The sequence below is a fragment of the Neoarius graeffei genome, chromosome 22 (genome assembly GCF_027579695.1).
Source record: "Neoarius graeffei isolate fNeoGra1 chromosome 22, fNeoGra1.pri, whole genome shotgun sequence".
NCBI lineage: Eukaryota > Metazoa > Chordata > Actinopteri > Siluriformes > Ariidae > Neoarius > Neoarius graeffei.
In genome coordinates this window covers 15,139,712-15,159,997 of record NC_083590.1, presented here as the reverse complement: position 1 = coordinate 15,159,997, position 20,286 = coordinate 15,139,712, and the positions used below count along the sequence as shown (strand labels likewise).

Sequence of the window (20,286 nt, the reverse complement as noted above, 5' to 3'; positions counted from 1 at the left end):
GGGACCAGACGAAGAGTGTCTGTGTGTGTGTGTGTGTGTGTGTGTGTGTGTATGGGCTTACTCCGACTGAAAAGTTGTGTAAATAAATAGCCTTAACTGCCTCAAAGCGTTGTCCTGCCGTCCACTGTGCTCCACCCACACTCGATCCGCGCTACAGTGGTGCTGAAACCCGGGATAAGGTGGAGCACCAACTTTGCAGCCCCATGGAATCCTCCCCGTTCGTGGACTTGGTCCACGCCCTCGCCACGGCTCAGCAGAGCCAGCACCAGGCACTCGTCACGCTCTGAAAGGAGCAGGAGCGCCGCTTCGAAGCCCTGTTGCTGGCCCAGCAGGAAGATCGAGAGGCGTTCCGGCGTCTCCTCACGTCGGCGGGGTCCACCAGCGCCCCGGCCGCGGGCGCGTCTCCCCTCACCTTGACCAAGATGGGCCCGCAGGATGACCCCGAGGCTTTCATCACCTTGTTCGAGCAGGTGACTGAAGCCTCGGGGTGGCCGATGGAGCAGCGCGCCTCCTCCCCCTCCTGACGGGAGAGGCGCAGCTGGCCGCACTACAGCTCCCCGCCGACCGCCGGCTGGCCTATGCCAACCTTCGTGGGGCCGTCCTCCAGCGCGTGGGGCACACGCCCGAGCAGCAGCGCCAGCGCTTCTGCGCGCTGCGGATGGAGGAAGTCGGCAGCCCGTTCGCGTTCGGCCAGCAGCTCCGGGACGCCTGCTGGCGGTGGCTGAGGGCCGACGATCGCGACGCCGAGGGAATCATCGATCAGGTGGCGCTGGAGCAATTCATCGCCCGCTTACCAGCCGGAACCGCGGAGTGGGTCCAGTGCCACCGTCCGGCGTCGCTGGATCAGGCCGTAGGACTGGCGGAGGATCATTTGGCGGCTGTTCCGGCGGCAAGACGGCTGACGACATCGTCTTCTCTCTCCTCTTCTCTCTCTCTTTCTCCCCTTCCTTCTGTGTCCCGTCCTCGCCCCATTCCCCCACCACGGAGGCGGGGGCCGGCTCCACCCCAGCCGGCCCGCCGCACCGTGGTGCCCTCCCGTTTCTCCCTTCTGTGTCTGTCTCTCCCCCCCCTCAGGTGAGTGAGCCCCAAAACACAGCTGCAGAGGGAAGGCCCGGGCCGGTTTGCTGGCGCTGCGGGGAACCGGGCCACCTGCAGCAACAGTGCGCGGCGATGGAGGTGGGGGCGGTGGTGTTGATCCCCGACACGCCAGAAGCTGCCCTCGATCGGGCCGGAGTGTATCGCATACCGGTAAGTGTACAAGGGGCTACATATCAGGCGTTGGTGGATTTGGGTTGCAATCAGACCTCGATCCGCCAAAGCCTGGTGCAAGACGAGGCATTGGGGGGAGCACAGGGGGTGAAGGTGTTGTGTGTGCACGGGGATGTTCACAGCTACCCATTGGTGTCGGTCAACATATATTTCAGAGGGGAAAAATCTATAGTGAAGGCGGCGGTTAATCCTCGCCTTACCCACTCTTTGATCTTGGGGACTGATTGGCCGGGATTTCGGGGTTTAATGGCACGCCTAGTAAAGAGTGGGTCCTGCCGGTTGACAGGGGAGGGCCCCGGTGTCACTTTGGCTGGAGCTGCGGTCGCAGAGCTGTCTACGTCATCTCCGCGACAGAGTGAGGAGCCGCCGGCCCCTCCTCTTTCCATTGGGGAATCACTTGCGGATTTCCCACTGGAACAATCGCGAGACGAGACTCTGCGACACACATTTGACCAAGTGAGAGTAATCGATGGTCAAACGCTCCAGCTGAACGCCACCCTGTCCTTCCCCTATTTTTCCATTTTGAAGGATAGGTTATACCGAGTGACGCAGGACACTCAGACGAAAGAGCAAGTCACCCAGTTGTTAATTCCAAAGACCCACCGGGAATTGGTATTCCAGGCGGCTCACTTTAACCCCATGGCTGGACACCTCGGGCAGGATAAGACACTCGCCCGGATAATGGCCCGATTCTATTGGCCGGGGGGATTCGCGGCGACATCCGTAAGTGGTGTACGGCGTGCCGCGAATGCCAGTTAGTAAATCCAGCGGCCATTCCAAAAGCGCCCTTGCGCCCCCTACCATTAATCAAGACCCCGTTCGAAAGAATTGCCATTAGATCGGTCAACACGAGGGTACCGCTTTATACTGGTTCTGGTGGACTATGCAACGCGATACCCGGAGGCGGTGCCTCTTCGCAATATCTCAGCACGCAGTATTGCAGAGGCCCTCTTCCACGTCATCTCCTGGGTTGGAATTCCGAAAGAGATTCTGACTGACCAAGGCACCTCGTTTATGTCACGAACACTGAGAGAACTGTATGGGCTACTGGGTATTAAGCTGATCCGCACCAGCATTTATCACCCACAGACGGACGGTTTAGTTGAACGGTTCAATCACACCCTCAAGAATATTATCAAAAAATTTGTAAGTGAGGATGCACGTAACTGGGATAAGTGGCTCGAACCCTTGTTGTTTGCAGTGCGAGAGGTCCCCCAAGCCTCCACGGGGTTCTCCCCATTTGAGTTATTATATGGGCGTAAGCTGCGCGGCATCTTAGATGTACTGCGGGAAAATTGGGAGGAGGGACCTTCACAGAGCAAAAACGAAATCCAGTACGTTATGGATCTGCACGCAAAACTCCACACGCTCACCCACCTAACTCAGGAGAATTTGTGGCAGGCCCAGGAACGGCAAGCCCGCCTGTACAACAAGGGCATGTGCCTTAGAGAGTTCACTCCGGGAGATAAGGTACTCGTCCTGTTGCCCACGTCGAGCTCCAAATTAATCGCCAAGTGGCAAGGACCCTTTGAGGTCACACGGCGAGTCGGGGACGTCGACTATGAGGTTAGGCGAACGGACAGGGAGGGGGCACTACAGATCTACCACCTCAATCTGCTGAAACTCTGGAATGAGGAGGTCCCCGTGGCGTTGGTGTCGGTAGTTCCGGAGAAGGCGGAGCTGGGGCCGGAGGTTCAAAAAGGGTCACTGGCATCACGTACCTCTCCGGTCCCCTTTGGAGATCACCTCTCCCTGACCCAACTCACGGAGGTCGCCCAGTTGCAGGCCGAGTTTTCGGATGTGTTCTCGCCCCTGCCTGGTCGCACTAACCTCATAGAACACCACATAGAGACGCCCCCGGGGGTGGTAGTGCGTAGCCGTCCTTATAGATTACCCGAACACAAAAAAAAGGTGGTTCGGGAAGAACTTCAGGCCATGCTCGAAATGGGCATCGTCGAGGAGTCCCACAGTGACTGGAGCAGCCCAGTGGTCTTGGTTCCCAAGGCCGACGGCTCGGTCCGGTTCTGTGTGGACTATAGAAAAGTCAACACGGTGTCTAAATTCGACGCGTACCCAATGCCTCGTATTGATGAGCTGCTCGATCGACTAGGCACGGCTCGCTTTTACTCGACACTGGATTTGATGAAGGGATATTGGCAGATCCCCTTGGCTCCATTATCCCGGGAGAAAACGGCCTTTTCCACACCGTTCGGCTTACACCAGTTCGTCACACTTCTGTTTGGGCTGTTTGGGGCGCCCGCTACATTTCAGCAGCTGATGGACTGGGTCCTCCGGCCCCACGCCACCTATGCGGCCGCTTACCTAGACGACATTATTATTTATAGTAATGACTGGCAGCGGCACCTGCAACACCTGAGGGCCGTCCTTAGGTCGCTGAGGCGGGTGGGACTCACTGCCAACCCAAAGAAGTGTGCAATTGGGCGGGTGGAAGTACGGTATCTGGGCTTCCACTTGGGCAACGGGCAGGTGCGTCCCCAAATTAATAAGACAGCAGCGATTGCGGCCTGCCCGAGGCCCAAGACCAAAAAGGGGGTGAGACAGTTCCTGGGGCTGGCTGGCTACTATCGTAGGTTTATACCTAATTATTCGGACGTCACCAGCCCGCTGACTGACCTCACTAAAAAGGGGGTGCCAGATCCGGTCCAGTGGACGGAGCAGTGCCAGCGGGCTTTCTCTGAGGTAAAGGCTGCACTGTGTGGGGGGCCACTTTTACACTCCCCTGACTTCTCTCTCCCTTTTTTGTTACAGACGGATGCGTCGGACAGAGGGCTGGGGGCCGTTTTGTCCCAGCAGGTGGAGGGGGAGGACCGCCTGGTCCTATACATCAGCCGGAAGCTGTCAGTGCATGAGGGGCGCTACAGCACGATTGAGAAAGAGTGCCTGGCGATCAAGTGGGCGGTCCTCGCCCTCCGTTACTACCTGCTGGGGCGCCCTTTCACCCTCTGTTCTGACCACGCGCCCCTCCAGTGGCTCCACCGCATGAAGGATGCCAACGCAAGGATCACCCATTGGTATCTGGCACTCCAACCCTTCAACTTCAAGGTGGTCCACAGGCTGGGAGCGCAGATGGTCGTGGCGGACTTCCTCTCCCATCAAGGGGGGGGGGAGTCGGCTGCAGGCCGGATGGGCGCCCGGCCTGAGTCGGGCGGTGGGGGTATGTGGCAGCAGGGGCGTGGTCAAGCGCTGGTCTGTGACAGCAGGGTGGAGCTGGGGAAGGTGAGTGGCAGAATCGCTACACCTGACGGTAGTTAACCTGTGTTTGTGTGTGTTTTCCCAGTAACCGCTCCCTATTTAAGGAGGCTGAGAGAGAGCAGAGGGAGCGCAACCCGGGACCAGACGAAGAGTGTCTGTGTGTGTGTGTGTGTGTGTGTGTGTGTGTGTGTGTGTGTGTGTGTGTGTATGGGCTTACTCCGACTGAAAAGTTGTGTAAATAAATAGCCTTAACTGCCTCAAAGCGTTGTCCTGCCATCCTCTGTGCTCCACCCACACTCGATCTGCGCTACAGTTACCCTCCCCAGGAGTGGTCAAGCAACAAAGATCACTGTAAGAGCAAGGCGAGGTCACAAAGGACCCCAGGGTGACTTCTAAGCAACTGAAGGCCTCTCTCACATTGGCTAATGTTAATGTTCATGAGTCCACCATCAGGAGAACACTGAACAACAATGGTGTGCATGGCAGGGTTGCAAGGAGAAAGACCCTGCTCTCCAAAAAGAACATCGCTGCTCATCTACAGTTTGCAAAAGATCATGTGGACAAGCCAGAAGGCTATTGGAAAAATGTTTTTTGGACGGATGAGACCAAAATTGAATTTTTTGGTTTAAAGGATAAGCGCTATGTTTGGAGAAAGGAAAACACTGCATTCCAGCATAAGAGCCTTATCCCATCTGTAAAACCAAGAGATGGTGGGTCATGCAGCGAGACAACGAACCTAAACATACAAGTCATTCTACCAAAGAATGCTTAAAGAAGAATAAAGTGAATGTTTTGGAATGGCCAAGTCAAGGTCCTGACCTTAAGCCAATCAAAATGTTGTGGAAGGACCTGAAGCGAGCATTTCATGTGAGGAAACCCACCAACATCCAGGTTGAAGCTGTTCTGTATGGAGGAATGGGCTAAAATTCCTCCAAGCCGGTCTGCAGGACTGATCAACAGTTACCGGAAATGTTTAGTTGCAGTTATTGCTGCACAAGGGGGTCACATCAGATACTGAAAGCAAAGGTTCACATACTTTTACCACTCACAGATATGTAATACTGGATAATTTTCCTCAATACATAAATGACCAAGTATAATATTTTTGTCTCATTTGTTTAACTGGGTTCTCTTTATCTACTTTTAGGACTTGTGTGAAAATCTGATGATGTTTTAGGTCATATTTATGCAGAAATATAGAAAATTCTAAAGGGTTCACAAACTTTCAAGCACCACTGTAAAAGATATTTTGTACTAAATATAAGTCTATGTTCAACAAATTTTAAATAAAAAATATGTTTTTTTAACTTAATACCACATAACGATTATTTTGTCAATAAATAATAATCCAGATGTCGATAATTGTGGAACGGTGTTGATAACTGTGGACAAAGGTGTCGATAATTGTGGAACGGTGTCATGTGATCTGATGCGCTAAGTAATCAGGAATCAACTCGTTTTTTTTTTCCAGTGAAAGTTTTATTAATTATTCATGCACAATTATTCATACGGATTGAAAGTCTTTTCTACTTTTGCAATGGCCAAAAGATCTTCCATCCATTATCTGTATCTGCTTATCCTATCCTACAGGGTCGCAGGCAAGCTGGAGCCTTTCCCAGCTGACTATGGGTGAGAGGCGGGGTTCACCCTGGACAAGTTGCCAGGCCATCGCAGGGCTGACACAGACACAACCATTCACACCTACAGTCAATTTAGAGCCACCAATTAGCCAATCCTGCATGTCTTTGGACTGTGGGGGAAACCAGAGCACCTGGAGGAAACCCACATAGACATGGGGAGAACATGCAAACTCCACACAGAAAGCCCGGCTGCTGGGCTTGAACCTGGACCTTCTTGCTGTGAGGCGACAATGCTAACCTCTACACCACCGTGCCACCCCCAAAAGATCTTTACTACTTTAAAGTGCACATCACGGGTAAATTCAGGAGCAAGATCAATGTAATTCTCCTATTTTATATTAAACTTTGGTAAAATATCTGTCACATTTTGCATTTAGTGCAATTTTTTTACCTTGCACAATACCAGAAAAATTCAGTTGAAATCAATCCATTTGAGGCAAATTCATCTGCCTCTGAAAAAACTTGCCATTTGGATTTCCCAGGAAAGATTGATTTTCGTGACGTCACGTGTGGGACGCCTCCTTCTGAATCCTACATCAGTGCTGGTTTGTTTATGAGAAAACGACCTGGTGGTTTTCTGCAAATTTCTTCAACATTATCGCGTAATTATTAAAATGGTTAACAGATGTATCGTAGGAGGGTGTAGCAACACCAATCTTGATGGGATTAGCACTCATCGTTTTCCAAAAGACCGGACAATGAGAGAGAAATGGGAGCGCTTGGTCTACACAGGCTGTGCACTGAAACCGTGCAAAGCTCGCGCAGCCTGCTGGCGCTTCCGCAGGTGACGTCACGAATCTGGCTCCAGGCTCCCTTGGGATTTTTCCAGACGTGTTTTTTTATTTTATTTTTTTCTGCTGTAGACAGATGGCCTTGTGCAAAATTACCCTTCTGGATGAGTGTGTAAAGGGGCATACTTTCATATAAAAACAAACAAACATGAAATTGGTCCAGAATAAGCACTTTAAAATTAAACAAACACCTTATATCTAGGCTTAGGTTTCCATACCTCAGGAGTAATAATAAATATATATTTAGTTCAAGTTTAAAGTTCAAATTAAAGGTTTTAGGTGACCTTTGATTTTCACAGATTTTCTTTCCATGTACCAATAATGTATCCCAGGTTTTTGTTTTGGCTAGAGATTAGTCATGAACAACCAGGACATTTCAGTGAGTCGGATTATTTGACTCAAATCACCAATAAGAGCCGACTCTTTTGGTTGTCAAACGATTCACTGTCATTTCTGCCTTAGCCAAAAAGTTTGCGATATGATGTCCCGTGGTTGATCTGCTGTTGTCAGGTTTCAGCTCGAACTGTGTATTGAACACTTACTCTGCATTGCTTAGATCGACAACAAGAAAAAGAAAGGAATGAGTCGGATCTCAGCGCTCACTCAAATGATCGGTTCAAAGAGTCAACTCATTTGCGACATAAAAATCACATCACACTCACATATTATATTGGCACAGTAAATGCACTGATCAAACATTAATATGCAACATAATACATACAAAGTAGACTACAGATGTGTTTCAGACACTATTCATCAATTCCCTTCTTTCAGGTGGAAGAAAAAAAGGCTCGTGATCATGTGCAGTATAGAGCAGCTCTTGCCTGGTAGAGCTTCTCAGGTACCAGGTTGTGGTCTCGGAGCTGGTTGAGGAAGGTGTGCGGTTCCTCCATGCAAGAGATCTCTGTCTTCTTGCAGTGAAAAAAACTTCATCTCCTCTTCAGTGAGAAAATCCAGCGGATCCATTGGGTCTCTGTTCATCCGTCTGCTCTCTACTCAAATACATCCATTATTCTAAAGGGACAATAAAACACCAGCTCTGGAAGATGTAAATGTCAGACTCTACCTTCCTGATCCCGAACAGGGCTGAGTGCTTTGGCGTTGATCGCTGAAGATTTGTTTTGGTCAGGGCCGTCGCAGGGGGGGTGCGAGGCCCTGTGCGAACTTGAAATGCGAGGCCCTAATCTTTGACATGGATGCGTAATTGCGCATGAATAACAGTCGCACGGATGCAACTATTCTAGTTCTATTGCACGCATAATCTCGCTAGTTCTATTGCACGCATAAAATCTGGGGATTTTAACTTGCATGTAGATAATACTGATAACATTTATGCCAAAGAACTACTTGCAATTATCGACAACTTCAACCTAGTACAACATGTACAGGGGCCGACCCACTCTCGTGGTCATACTCTTGACCTCGTCATCACAAAGGGTCTTACTGTTTCCAATACTGTTGTTGACCTGGCCTTATCCGATCATTTCTGTGTTTTCTTTGATGTTTCTATGTCTCCTCACATTCAGAATAGCTCAACGACTATAGGTAGGAGAGTCATAAAAGACAACACATGTGCTCTCTTTGAGCAAGCTCTCTCACAGAAATCAACCAAAATGTCAGACTCTGTAGATGATTTACTGGAATTTTTTAATTTAAATATGACCCAAATTATGGATGATATTGCTCCATTCAAAATCAAAAGGGTCAATGATAAGCAGAAAGCACCATGGAAGCAGTACCTGGCTGTTAAACTGCTAAAAAGAGAATGTAGAAAGACTGAAAGAAAATGGTGCAAATCTAAACTTCACATCCATTATCAAATCCATAAGGAGATGCTTTGTAATTATAATTATGAAATTCGTAAAGCAAGACAGTCTTTCTTCTCCAACATCATCAGCAGGAATATGAACAATGCCCGTGTGTTATTTTTAACAGTAGAGAAGCTAACTAATCCCCCACCACAATTAGCACCTGAACTTCTCTCAGTTAATAAATGCAATGAGTTTGCATCCTTTTTCAAAGGTAAAATTGATAAAATACAGCAGAATATTCCTCATAATATATCTCAGTTGCAAAAAATTGAAAAACTGCAGTCACCAATGACACAGATAGATAACTTCAACACAATGTCAGAATTTTGTTTAATTGATTGTGAGACTCTTGAAGAAACTGTACAAAATCTCAGTTCCTCAACATCTGAATTGGACATTCTGCCCACCAACTTTTTTAAGTCTGTTCTTCATCTTATAATTACAGATGTGCTTCAAATTATAAATACATCCCTGGAGACTGGCGTTGTTCCTGTGTCCCTAAAAAAAAGCCGTTGTAAAGCCCCTTCTTAAAAAAATAATCTGGATCCTTCAGTATTAAATAACTACAGGCCAATATCAAATTTACCATTCATTGGGAAAATCCTTGAAAAAATTGTCTTCAATCAATTAACTGCCTTCTTGATAGCAAACAGCTGTTTTGATAATTTTCAGACAGGATTTCGTGCCAATCATAGCACTGAAACAGCGCTGATTAAAGTTATAAATGACATACGTCTTAATACTGATGCAGGCAAAACATCGGTCCTGGTATTACTGGACCTCAGTGCAGCTTTTGATACTATTGATCACAACATACTGCTATGTCGACTTGAACACTGGGTTGGATTGACTGGTAAAGTTATCAGTTGGTTAAATTCATACTTAAAAGATAGAAGCTTCTCTGTTACCCTGGGAAATTGTTCCTCAACGTCAATGTCCTTGACCTGTGGTGTCCCCCAGGGGTCGATTCTTGGACCATTACTTTTCAACCTTTATATGCTCCCACTTGGGCAAATTATCAATAAAAATTCAATTTTGTATCACTGCTATGCAGATGACACCCAAATTTATTTCGCTCTATCACCTAATGATTATGCCCCCCTTGAATGACTCTACCAGTGTATCGATCAAATAAATAGCTGGATGTCACAAAATTTTCTTCAGCTGAACACAGATAAAACAGAAGCAATTCTATTTGGAAAAAAAAGATGAAAGACTCAAGATTACCACTATTCTTGACACAAAAGGGATGAAAACTAAAGAAATGGTTAAAAATCTTGGTGTTTTCATTGACAGCGAGCTAAACTTTGACAGTCACATGAAAGCAATCACTAAAACGGCATTTTATCACCTAAAAAACATTTCCAAACTAAGAGGACTTATGTCAAAAAATGATCTGGAAAAACTAATACATGCCTTCATCTCTAGTAGGGTTGATTACTGCAATGGCCTTTTCACAGGCCTGCCAAAAAAGACCATCAAACAACTTCAGCTGGTTCAAAATGCAGCGGCTAGGGTTCTCACACGAACAAAAAGAACAGAGCACATTACTCCAATTCTAAGGTCCCTTCACTGGCTTCCAGTAAGCTACAGAATTGACTTTAAAGTATTGCTGCTGGTGTACAAATCTCTAAATGGCACAGGGCCCAATTACCTCTCTGATGTTGCAGCGGCCTAACCCAATCAGATCTACCAGATCAAAACAGAAAAATTTACTATTAAAACCTGTTGTTAAAACAAAGTATGGTGAAGCAGCTTTTAGCTACTATGCAGTGCAGCTATGGAACCAACTGCCAGAGGACATTAAAAATGCTCCTGCTTTTGGCAGTTTTAAATCTAGGTTAAAGACCAAGCTGTTTTCAGATGCTTTCTGTTAAATAATTAATATTGTCTTCTTTTTTTTTTTTAAATAATTTTTACTTTCTCTGCATGTTTTAAATTTACTTTAATTTTAACTTTATTCTATTTTATTCTTTATTCTAGTCTATTTTTTTCTCCTATTTCTACTTTATTTTATTATTTTATTTCTACTATTGTTAAATTCTTATTATTTTCTTTTAATTCTTTTAATTAATTGTTTTAGAATAAAGATAAAATTATTTTATGTAATTTTATTTCTCTATTGTTTACTGTTTTTGTTTTTACTTCTGTAAAGCACATTGAACTGCCATTGTGTATGAAATGTGCTATATAAATAAACTTGCCTTGCCTTGCTATTTTGAGAGACTGGATTTCTGATTTTTAATGAGCTATAAGCCATCATCAAAATTAAAACAAAAAATCTTAATATGTGTAATGACAATGTGTAATTAATATAGAATATCTGAAAGTTTACGTTTTAGAATTAAATTACAAAAAAAAACTTTTACAATACTGTAATTTGAGATACTGTGCTACGGTATACATTCACAAAACTGGATCTGCTGCGATTGGCTCCAGTATGTAACCTGGTGATGGCCTTCAGCAAGATGGGAGGAGTTGAGGCCAAAACACACACGCTGCAGTTACATTAATTCACACAAAGCCCTCACATTGTCTTGCTGTACTGAACATAAAACTGAGCTAAATGTTTTGACATTTAATAAAAACGCTTTTGGTTTGCAAAAACTGTTGTGTTTCTCCAGATCTTTCATCGTGCGTGCGTGTGCGTCCGTGTGTGTGTGTATACCAATACACCTGAAATACCAAGAAATAACAGATAACACAGCACCCAAATGAGCTCTTATATATTTTCTTTTTAAACGTGAATTTATTTTCAATAACTGAGGTGAAATTCAATAAAAAGAATTTTAAATACATAATTTTTAGATTGATACAATTACGTAACATACTGTAATTAGTTTAGATTTAAGTAAAAGTGATGGCACTGATCCCATATCGGGTTTGATCAGCTGATACCAGAAAAAAAAAATCAGGATCAGATATTAAATAAAATAAAGAACAGCTTTGGTCTGATCCTGTAACAAAACGATCTAATCTACAGTCACAGAGCACCTTATTAGGAACACTAATTCATGCTGTTGGTGCCAAATTCTGACGCCACCATCTGTGAGCCTCAGCAGAAATCGAGGTTCATCAGACCAGGCTACGTTTTTTCACTCTTCAACTGTCCAGTTGTGGTAATCCTGTGCCCACTGCAGCCTCAGCTTTCTGTTCTTGGCTGACAGAAGTGGAACCCGACGTGGTCATCCACCTCAGTGTTCAGTGTGCTGTGCATTTTGAGATGCTTTTCTGCTCACCACAATTATACAGAGTGGTTATCTGAGTTACTGTAGCTTTTCTGTCAGCTCAAACCAGTCTGGCCGTTCTCTGGTGAACCCTCTCGTCAACAAGGCGGTTCCATCCAGGTGTTCCTAATAAAGTGCTCAGTGAGTGTATATTAAATGCCAACCAAAGGACAAAGTGATAAATGTGCCTTGCAGTGAGTCTCCTCGGGGCTTCCTCAGATTAACTCCCCAAATGCCGATCCTGTCAGGTGAGAATCCCACCAATGTCCTGAAACTGTTCCTGTCCATTTCAGCTCCCTCTTCCACTGACTGGGTTCAGCTCGAGTCCCTGTGCTTTTTCACCTGCTCTTTCAGGGTTTTTAAGGGACTGAGGTCCAGGCAGTTTCATGCAGATCACAAGTTGTTCCACATTCAGTGTAGAATTGTGTGCAGTCTGATTCACTGTGCACCATGAACACACACTGACCACGACTCCGAGTCTCTTTCATTTGTTAGAACTAAATGACTGATGTGTTTATGAATGTGATGTCTGTTCCCCAACATGGAAATGCAGGAACACCAGAGTCTTCATCACACACACAGATGTTCATCACCGACTGAAACTGAAAAACATCTGGATTAATCCCCACACACTGGACTGTGGTACTTCATGACCAACAGCATGTAATCATCTCTGCTCCAAGAGAAACATTATTATCTCCTGTTTATAATTTAATTCAACATTTATTCAGTCTTATATAACATCTGTGTTCTAACATTGAGCTCCAACAAACGAGAACTTCCACAAGATCTAACAGGAAAGTGAGCAGACGTTTCCCATCACATCACTGCTCTTATCCAATCACAGGCTTTGGAGCTTTTTTTTTTTAAGATATTTTTTTGGGCTTTTTGCACCTTTATTGGATAGGACAGTGTAGAGACAGGAAATGAGCGGGAGAGAGAGATGGGAAGGGATCGGGAAATGACCTCGGGCCGGAATCGAACCCGGGTCGCCCGCATTCATGGTATGGCGCCTTAACCACCTGAGCCACGACGCCCCCAGGCTTTGGAGCTTTTTAAACAGTAACTAACGCTGCGGTGGGTTTGATCTCTTGTTCTACATGTAGATTTAAGTGCAGACTTTAAGAAGAAGCCGAGGTGAATTTTACAGGAACAACAGAAGACACGGTGTGGAGGTGGAGAGCAGGAAGGAGTGTCAGTGAGTAACGTGGCTCCTTAAATCACATATTTGTGGCAGTGTGGCATTAAAGATGATCATTTTACTGAGTTTTGAGGAGAGTTGAGAAGAAAGTGTGCTGCTGATCAGAAACAGGGAAAAGCCGAGATCATCTTATTCAGACAAAAGCAGCAGGATGAAGTCAGAGACAGCAGGGTGTCACAAGGAGACGAGGTGTTCATTTACAATCACTTTCATGCACTCAGACGGGACATTTTGGAGACTCTGACTGACTCCATCTTCTGCTTTCAGATGAATTTTAAATCAATTTTACTGAACAACAAACAGCATTAAAGACAACTGGGAGGGAAAAGTTGATTAAATAGAACACAGTGAAAATTTCTAAAACTGGTTTCATTTCATGGCCTGGTCATGTGACATTTACTGAAATTAAAGAAAAATTATGAGATTAAATTATTTTTTCCAACATTCACCTAAAAAGTTTATTACTTACTCGAGTTTCTGTAGTTTGTAATGTTTATCATCCTTAAGAGCAGAGAGCAGCTTCTCTCCTGAGTCTCTGATTTTATTCCCAGACAGATCCAATACTCTCAGGTGTGAGGGATTTGATCTCAGAGCTGAAGCGAGAGCAGCACAGCCTTCATCTGAGACACCACACCACCGCAACCTGCAGAGACACAATGACACACACTTCACTGCCTCAGTTTATGAACATCAAGATTTGCTTTGATGTTTTTGCTTTGCTTTCTAATGAGCTCTTGGAGAAGTCGTTCGCTCAGAGGTTCACACACTTTTTAAACCCCAGAGTGTGAATGTTTAAATGGTTTATTCAGGACTGACAAGAACAAGTGTGGCTGTTTTCTTTAGACAGAATGTGTTTGTCTACGATTCTGACTCGGATGAAGATTAGACCATGTTTTATTATTAAAGAAAACCAGGTAATGTCAAAGTCTTCAAAAACTTTTTTACAAACACAAGGAGTGAAAGATTTTTTTTTTAAATCCCCTGTTATTTATGAAGAAACATTTTGTGAATTTTTCCAAGTATTTGAAAGAATTTTAATTTCAGAAGAGAAAACGTCTATTCTTCATTACAGTTCTCTCTCTCTCTCTCATGCTGAGATGATTTTTTTTCTTCTGTGTAAAACACGCTCGCCCACACTCCATTCCCTCCCAGTGAAGCCGTGTGTCTGGGCGGGGCTCAAAATGATGCGTTAAATCCTGTTGTCCAATGAGCTTTCATCTTTCTGCCCATTAAAACAGCGAGTACACAAACACCTAACAGACACTAATAGATGCAGAGGCTTCAGTGGGGGTCTGTTAGCTCTGTGTCAGGGGCTTTTCACACAGGCTGCACTGTTCACCACTAAACAGTGTGAGTTTAAGGAACAAACAGCACAATATTGCAGTGAGATACTCCATCAATCTGATTCACTAAAATATTGAACGACACCAAGACTGATGAATAAAATCGACACTTTGGGAAACGTTTCATTGCTGCATTTTTTTAAATTTATTTTTTAATTGACATTCAGAATCAGACATTCACATCCAGTACATATGTTCATACATCTTACATCTGTTGTCTGCCCCAAATGCCAAAATAGCATTTTTGTTTTGTATCTGAAGAATGAAAAGAGAAACAAACAAGAAGAAGAAGAGGAAAAAAACCCAAAAACCTATGTACAAGTAGGGAGTGATCCTTTTTATCCAGCACAGTCACTGGTTTGTGAAAATAAAATCAGGCCTATGGGGTGTGACATATTTGACCCAGTTGTCCCAGTGTGAAGCAAATTTCTCCAATTTGTGATTAACAAAAGCTGTTATCTTCTCCATTTTATAAATGTCCATTGTAATGTCCATCCATATATTTAAAGTTGGGCTCTCCTGTGATAACCATTTCCTGGTAATACTCTTTTTACAGGCCACCAGCAATATATTTATTAAATGTTTCTCTCTTTTCGGCCATTCCTCAGGTATGTGTCCGAAAAACAGTCTTACTCTCGAGGGATATTTCACATTTGAAGATATCCTGTAGGGCATTGTGTATCTCTCTCCAATCATCCTTCATGACCAGGCAGTCCCAGAAAACATGGTAATGGTTTGCATTTTGATTTCCGCAGTTCCTCCAACAGACAGGGGAGTTATCATCATAGTGAGACTTCTGAGAAGGCGTAATAAAGCACCTAATCAGGCTTTTCCAGCCAAATTCCCTCCACTTCTGTGAGCTGGTACACATCCATTGATACTTCCATATTGTTGTCCATTCTTCCTCAGATATAGTTTTGCCTCCTTCCTTCTCCCATTTTATTTTAATATATAAAGTTGAATGTGGTTTCAAATTTGATAGTCGCTTATACAGTACAAGCATGAAATAGTTCTATCAATAGTTTCTGAATTATAGGCTTTTGTAAACAATTCAGTCAAACGTGTTTGTTTTTGTTACATTTTTCATCTTCATATCAACGTAGTGCTGCAGCTGCAGGTATCGATAGAAATCTTGTTTTTCTAATAAATGTGTCCTTTTAAGCGTTTCAAAACTGAGCAATTTTTCATCTTTCATTACACTACATAAGGCTGTTATACCCTTAGCTATCCAGTCCTTGAATCTAGAGTCCAATTTATTAGGTGTAAACTGAGTCATAAGCACACCATTTAAGAGTTGTAATATCGCTCTCAAGTTCATGTTCCTTTATGATAGTTTTCCATGTTTTAAGGGTCCATTTCACCCATGGGTTATCAATGTTATTTATGTGGGTTTGTAGGTTGTTATCAGCTAAGATTGCCTGTATGGGGATGGAGGGTGTTTTTTCCTCAATGTTTTTCCACTGAGCAGTATATGACGGGTTGCACCAGCCTATCACTGCTCTCATCTGCACTGCCAACTAATAATATCTAAAATAAGGCAAGCCCCATCCTCCCTTTTGTTTAGCTAGCTGTAAAGTTTTGAGACAGACCCTTGGTCTTTTACCTTGCCATATATACCTAGATAGCATTTTGTCCCACTGGTTAAATTGGTTTTGGTTAATCTCTATTGGCAGGGTTTGAAATAAATATAAATATCTTGGCAATATATTTATTTTAATAGAGTCAATTCTTGAACTAAGGCTGAAGAAAGGAATTAAGTTCCATCTCGCTATGTCATCCTTTATTTTTTTATGTATAGGTAGATGGCTGTGTTCTGATAATTTTGTAAGATCTTTTGGTAGGTTGATGCCTAAGTATTTAAAAGACTCTGTTTGCCATGCTAAGGGGTAACTACTTTTGATTTCTCCTGGTGGGCTATAATTATATGAGAGTCACTGGGTTTTACTTATATTGATTTTGTACCCTGATAATTGACCATACTGCTCAAATGATTGCATCAATTTAGGAAGCGAGTACGTTGGGTGCCCAAGGTAGATCAAAATGTCATCCGCATAGAAGGCCAATGTATATTCCATCCCTTTAATAGTGATTCCCTTGATGTCTTCATTTTGTCTAATGTACTGAGCTAGTGGCTCCAAATATAATGCGAAGAGTAATGGTGACCACACACAACCCTGTCTGGTGCCCCTTTCTAGGGTAAAATTATTTGATAAATATCCACTGATTTTAATCCTAGCAGTAGGATTGTCATATAGTGCCTGTATGGTTTTAATAATTGTCTCATGGAAGCCGAATCTATGTAGGACTCTGTAGAGAAAGTTCCAGTTGACTGAATCGAAGGCCTTTTCAACATCTATGCTCATCACAATTGCTTTAATTTTATTGTTTTGTATATGATCTATAATATGTAGTGTCTTTCGTATATTGTCTTGTGTTTGGCGTTGACGTATGAAACCTGTTTGATCATTATGCATCAATGTTGGTAGGAACTCTTCTAATCGTTTGGCCATGATAGAGGTAAATAGTTTATAGTCTATATTAAGAACAGAAATTGGCCTAAAAGATCCACACTCCATTTTATCCTTGCCTTCTTTTGGTATGGCTGAAATTATTGCCTCCTTCCAGCTGGGTGGCGTTTGTGCTTTTTTTAAAAACCCAGTTCAGTGCGGGAAGTAAAACAGGTATTAGTTCTTTTTTCAATTCCTTGTACCACTCTGCCGTGTAACCATCAGATCCTGGTGACTTGCTTAATTTAAGCCTACTAATTGCAACTTTTAATTCTTCTTCAGTTATATCCGCAGTCATTAGTTCATTTTGTTCTTCATCTAGAGTGGGTAAATCTAGGGGATTCAGGAAGCTGTCAATTTGGGTTACACTCCTACCAGGGACTTCAGAATATAGGGTTTTATAAAACACTTCAAAAGCTTCCTGAATTTCATTTATTTTATTTTATTTTTTTATCACTTTTGTTCTTGGATCCCTAATTTTATGAATTGTATTTTCGGCTTTTTTTTTTCGGTTTCCACGCCAATACTTTCATAGATTTAGAGCCACTTTCGTAGTGTCTCTGTTTCAGAAACATTAAGTTTTTCTTGATTACTTGTGTGGCCAGACTATTAATTTCGTTCCTGATATTTCTAATTTCTCTGAATGTATCCTGTGCCAAATCCAATTTATGCTTTCCTTCTAATTCCTTTAGCTTGTTTTTTACGTCCTCTAATTTTATTTATTTATTATTATTATTTATTTATTCCTTTTTTTTCCTAAAATGAAGATATTGCTATAATTTTCCCTCTGAGAACAGCCTTCAAAGTATCCCATAACATGGGAGGTGAGAACTCTCCAGTATCATTGGAGAATGAAGAGTATCAGAAGAGACTAATTTTGGATTTAATTTGTGTCTTAAAAGACGGATCATTCAGCAGGCTTGAGTTCAATTTCCATGTATTATTTTTTGACCGCAGGTTAAGATCAATGGATAAGTATATTGGTGCATGGTCACTTAGATCTATTGTCCCGATTCCACAAGTATGTATTTTATCTTTATCCTTCTCAAATGTTATGAAATAATCTATTCTTGTGTAGAGAGAGTGAGGGGCAGAATAGTGAGCATCATCGCTTCTCATCTCATCTCATTATCTCTAGCCGCTTTATCCTTCTACAGGGTCGCAGGCAAGCTGGAGCCTATCCCAGCTGACTACGGGCGAAAGGCGGGGTACACCCTGGACAAGTCGCCAGGTCATCACAGGGCTGACACATAGACACAGACAACCATTCACACTCACATTCACACCTACGGTCAATTTAGAGTCACCAGTTAACCTAACCTGCATGTCTTTGGACTGTGGGGGAAACCGGAGCACCTGGAGGAAACCCACGCGGACACGGGGAGAACATGAAAACTCCACACAGAAAGGCCCTCGCCGGCCATGGGGCTCGAACCCGGACCTTCTTGCTGTGAGGCGACAGTGCTAACCACTACACCACCGTGCCGCCCTAGGGACTTCATATCATGGGTTTTTCTACTAGACGAGTCTAACTTTGGCTGAAGATGTATATTTAAATCCCCTCCACAGACCAAAAGGCCTTCTGTTTCCGTCAGTGGCGATCCTAGAGTGATTTACTCCCCGGGCGAAACCCCCTGCTGGCGCCCCCCCCTCCCGCCTGTCTTGTTTTTTTTTTCGGGGGGGTTTTTTTTTTGGGGACCTTTTTTTTTTTTTGGGACCGTTTTTTTTTTTTTTTCCCGCCCGCGCCGCCCCCCGCGTTGGGCTCTGTATTAGCCAACAGAATGTTAACAGCTTTACATGGTCGTTTAAACATTTCTTGTCGTGTGTTGTACGCGGCCCATTATAAATTTGCTGTTACCAGAATGGCAATGATCAAGTCGTAATGTATTACTTAAGACTCTGTGTAATGTCATAGTAGTGTAGTACTATGGTAGTAAAGTCTTTTTGATGACTAGTACAACGTTCCACTGGCAGGATTGTGCATATTATGGGGCTACGACATGTGAGGCACACACACACACACTGATGACGTCACCTGCGCAACTTTGGTATTGGGCTTCCCCATCCAAAATGTTCACACACACACACACACACACACACCCCGCCCGTCTTGTTTTTTCGGGGTTTGGGGGGACCTTTTTTTGGGGGGGGACCGTTTTTTTTTTTTTCGCGCCCGCGCTCGGGCCGCCGCCCCCCCCCCCCCCCCCCCCCCCCCCCGCGATGCCGCCTCGGGCGGCTGCCCGGTCGGACCGCCCCCAGGACCGCCCCTGGTTCCGTTACCATAATATTAGTGATTTTTTGGAAGAAACTGATATCACTCCCTGGGGGTGCATAGACGTCTCGTCTCGTCTCGTCTCATTATCTCTAGCCAGCTATTATTTTCTAGTTTAGTTACAGTGTTGTAGTAAATTTCACAGTGATTTCAGACACATTGCAGTCGGATCAAGTCCCGTTTTGTGCTGCAGCTTCTCACATACGTCCATCTGACCCAAAGACTCTGAGACAAATCATCAGTGTGCAGTGAAAAGAAACAATCTTCCTCCTCAGGACATTGATGATGAACCTAAAACCTCTGCTTCAGTCTCACTATTAGAGAATGTGTCTTACTGAGGAGCAGGTCATGTGACTCTCAGAGAGATGATCTTACCCCAGTGTCTCCAGTTTACAGTGAGGATTCTCCAGTCCAGCACAGAGACGCTTCACTCCTGAGTCTCCCAGATTATTCTCAGTCAGATTCAGTTGTCTCAGGTGTGAGGGGTTTGATCTCAGAGCTGAACTCAGAGCAGCACAGCCTTCATCTGAGACACCACAACCACACAACCTGCAGAGACACAATGACACGCACTTCATCAACAGATTTTCATCTTGGTTTAATTCTTACTTTAAAGATGAGGAGTGTAAAATTAATGTTATTATTCAGAATGTCATGAGGATTTAATATCACCTGTTTATTCTCATTAACAGTGTAATTAATAATGATAATACTGAGTGTTATATTGAGTTTCTCTCCTCTGTTGTGTGTGAGATTAAACCATCAGCAGCTGAAGCTGAACAGAGAACAGCAGAGAGACCATGAACTTTAATCAGAGAGAGAGAGAGAGAGAGACTGAATCTCAGATGGTTCTCTATTAGACTTATAGTGCACTACACAGGGGCAATAAACTTGTTTCTCCAGAGTCTACAGAGTGCATTTATAGAACACTATAGATTTATATTATTGTAGAATCAGAGAAGTAAACAATGATTTTTCCATATAAATCCTACAAACATTCAGCCACTCGTTC

At 43.9% G+C, this 20,286-nt stretch overlaps 2 protein-coding genes across 2 annotated transcripts in view; both read right to left on the bottom strand.

Annotated features, from left to right (window-relative positions):
• Nucleotides 1–20,286, bottom strand: part of LOC132870287 (NACHT, LRR and PYD domains-containing protein 12-like) — a 361,706-nt gene that overhangs the window by 187,138 nt on the left and 154,282 nt on the right. The gene's annotated exons all lie outside the window — the stretch shown is intronic.
• LOC132870703 (NACHT, LRR and PYD domains-containing protein 12-like) overlaps nt 11,498–20,286 on the bottom strand; it is a 64,388-nt gene continuing 55,599 nt past the window's right edge. Inside the window, exons 11-13 of the mRNA XM_060904502.1 lie at nt 19,650–19,823; nt 13,622–13,795; nt 11,498–12,553 (exon numbers count right to left, since the gene is read on the bottom strand). Of these exons, the coding sequence (XP_060760485.1) occupies nt 12,541–12,553; nt 13,622–13,795; nt 19,650–19,823 (361 nt within the window). The 3' untranslated portion in view covers nt 11,498–12,540. The remainder of the gene's footprint in view (nt 12,554–13,621; nt 13,796–19,649; nt 19,824–20,286) is intronic.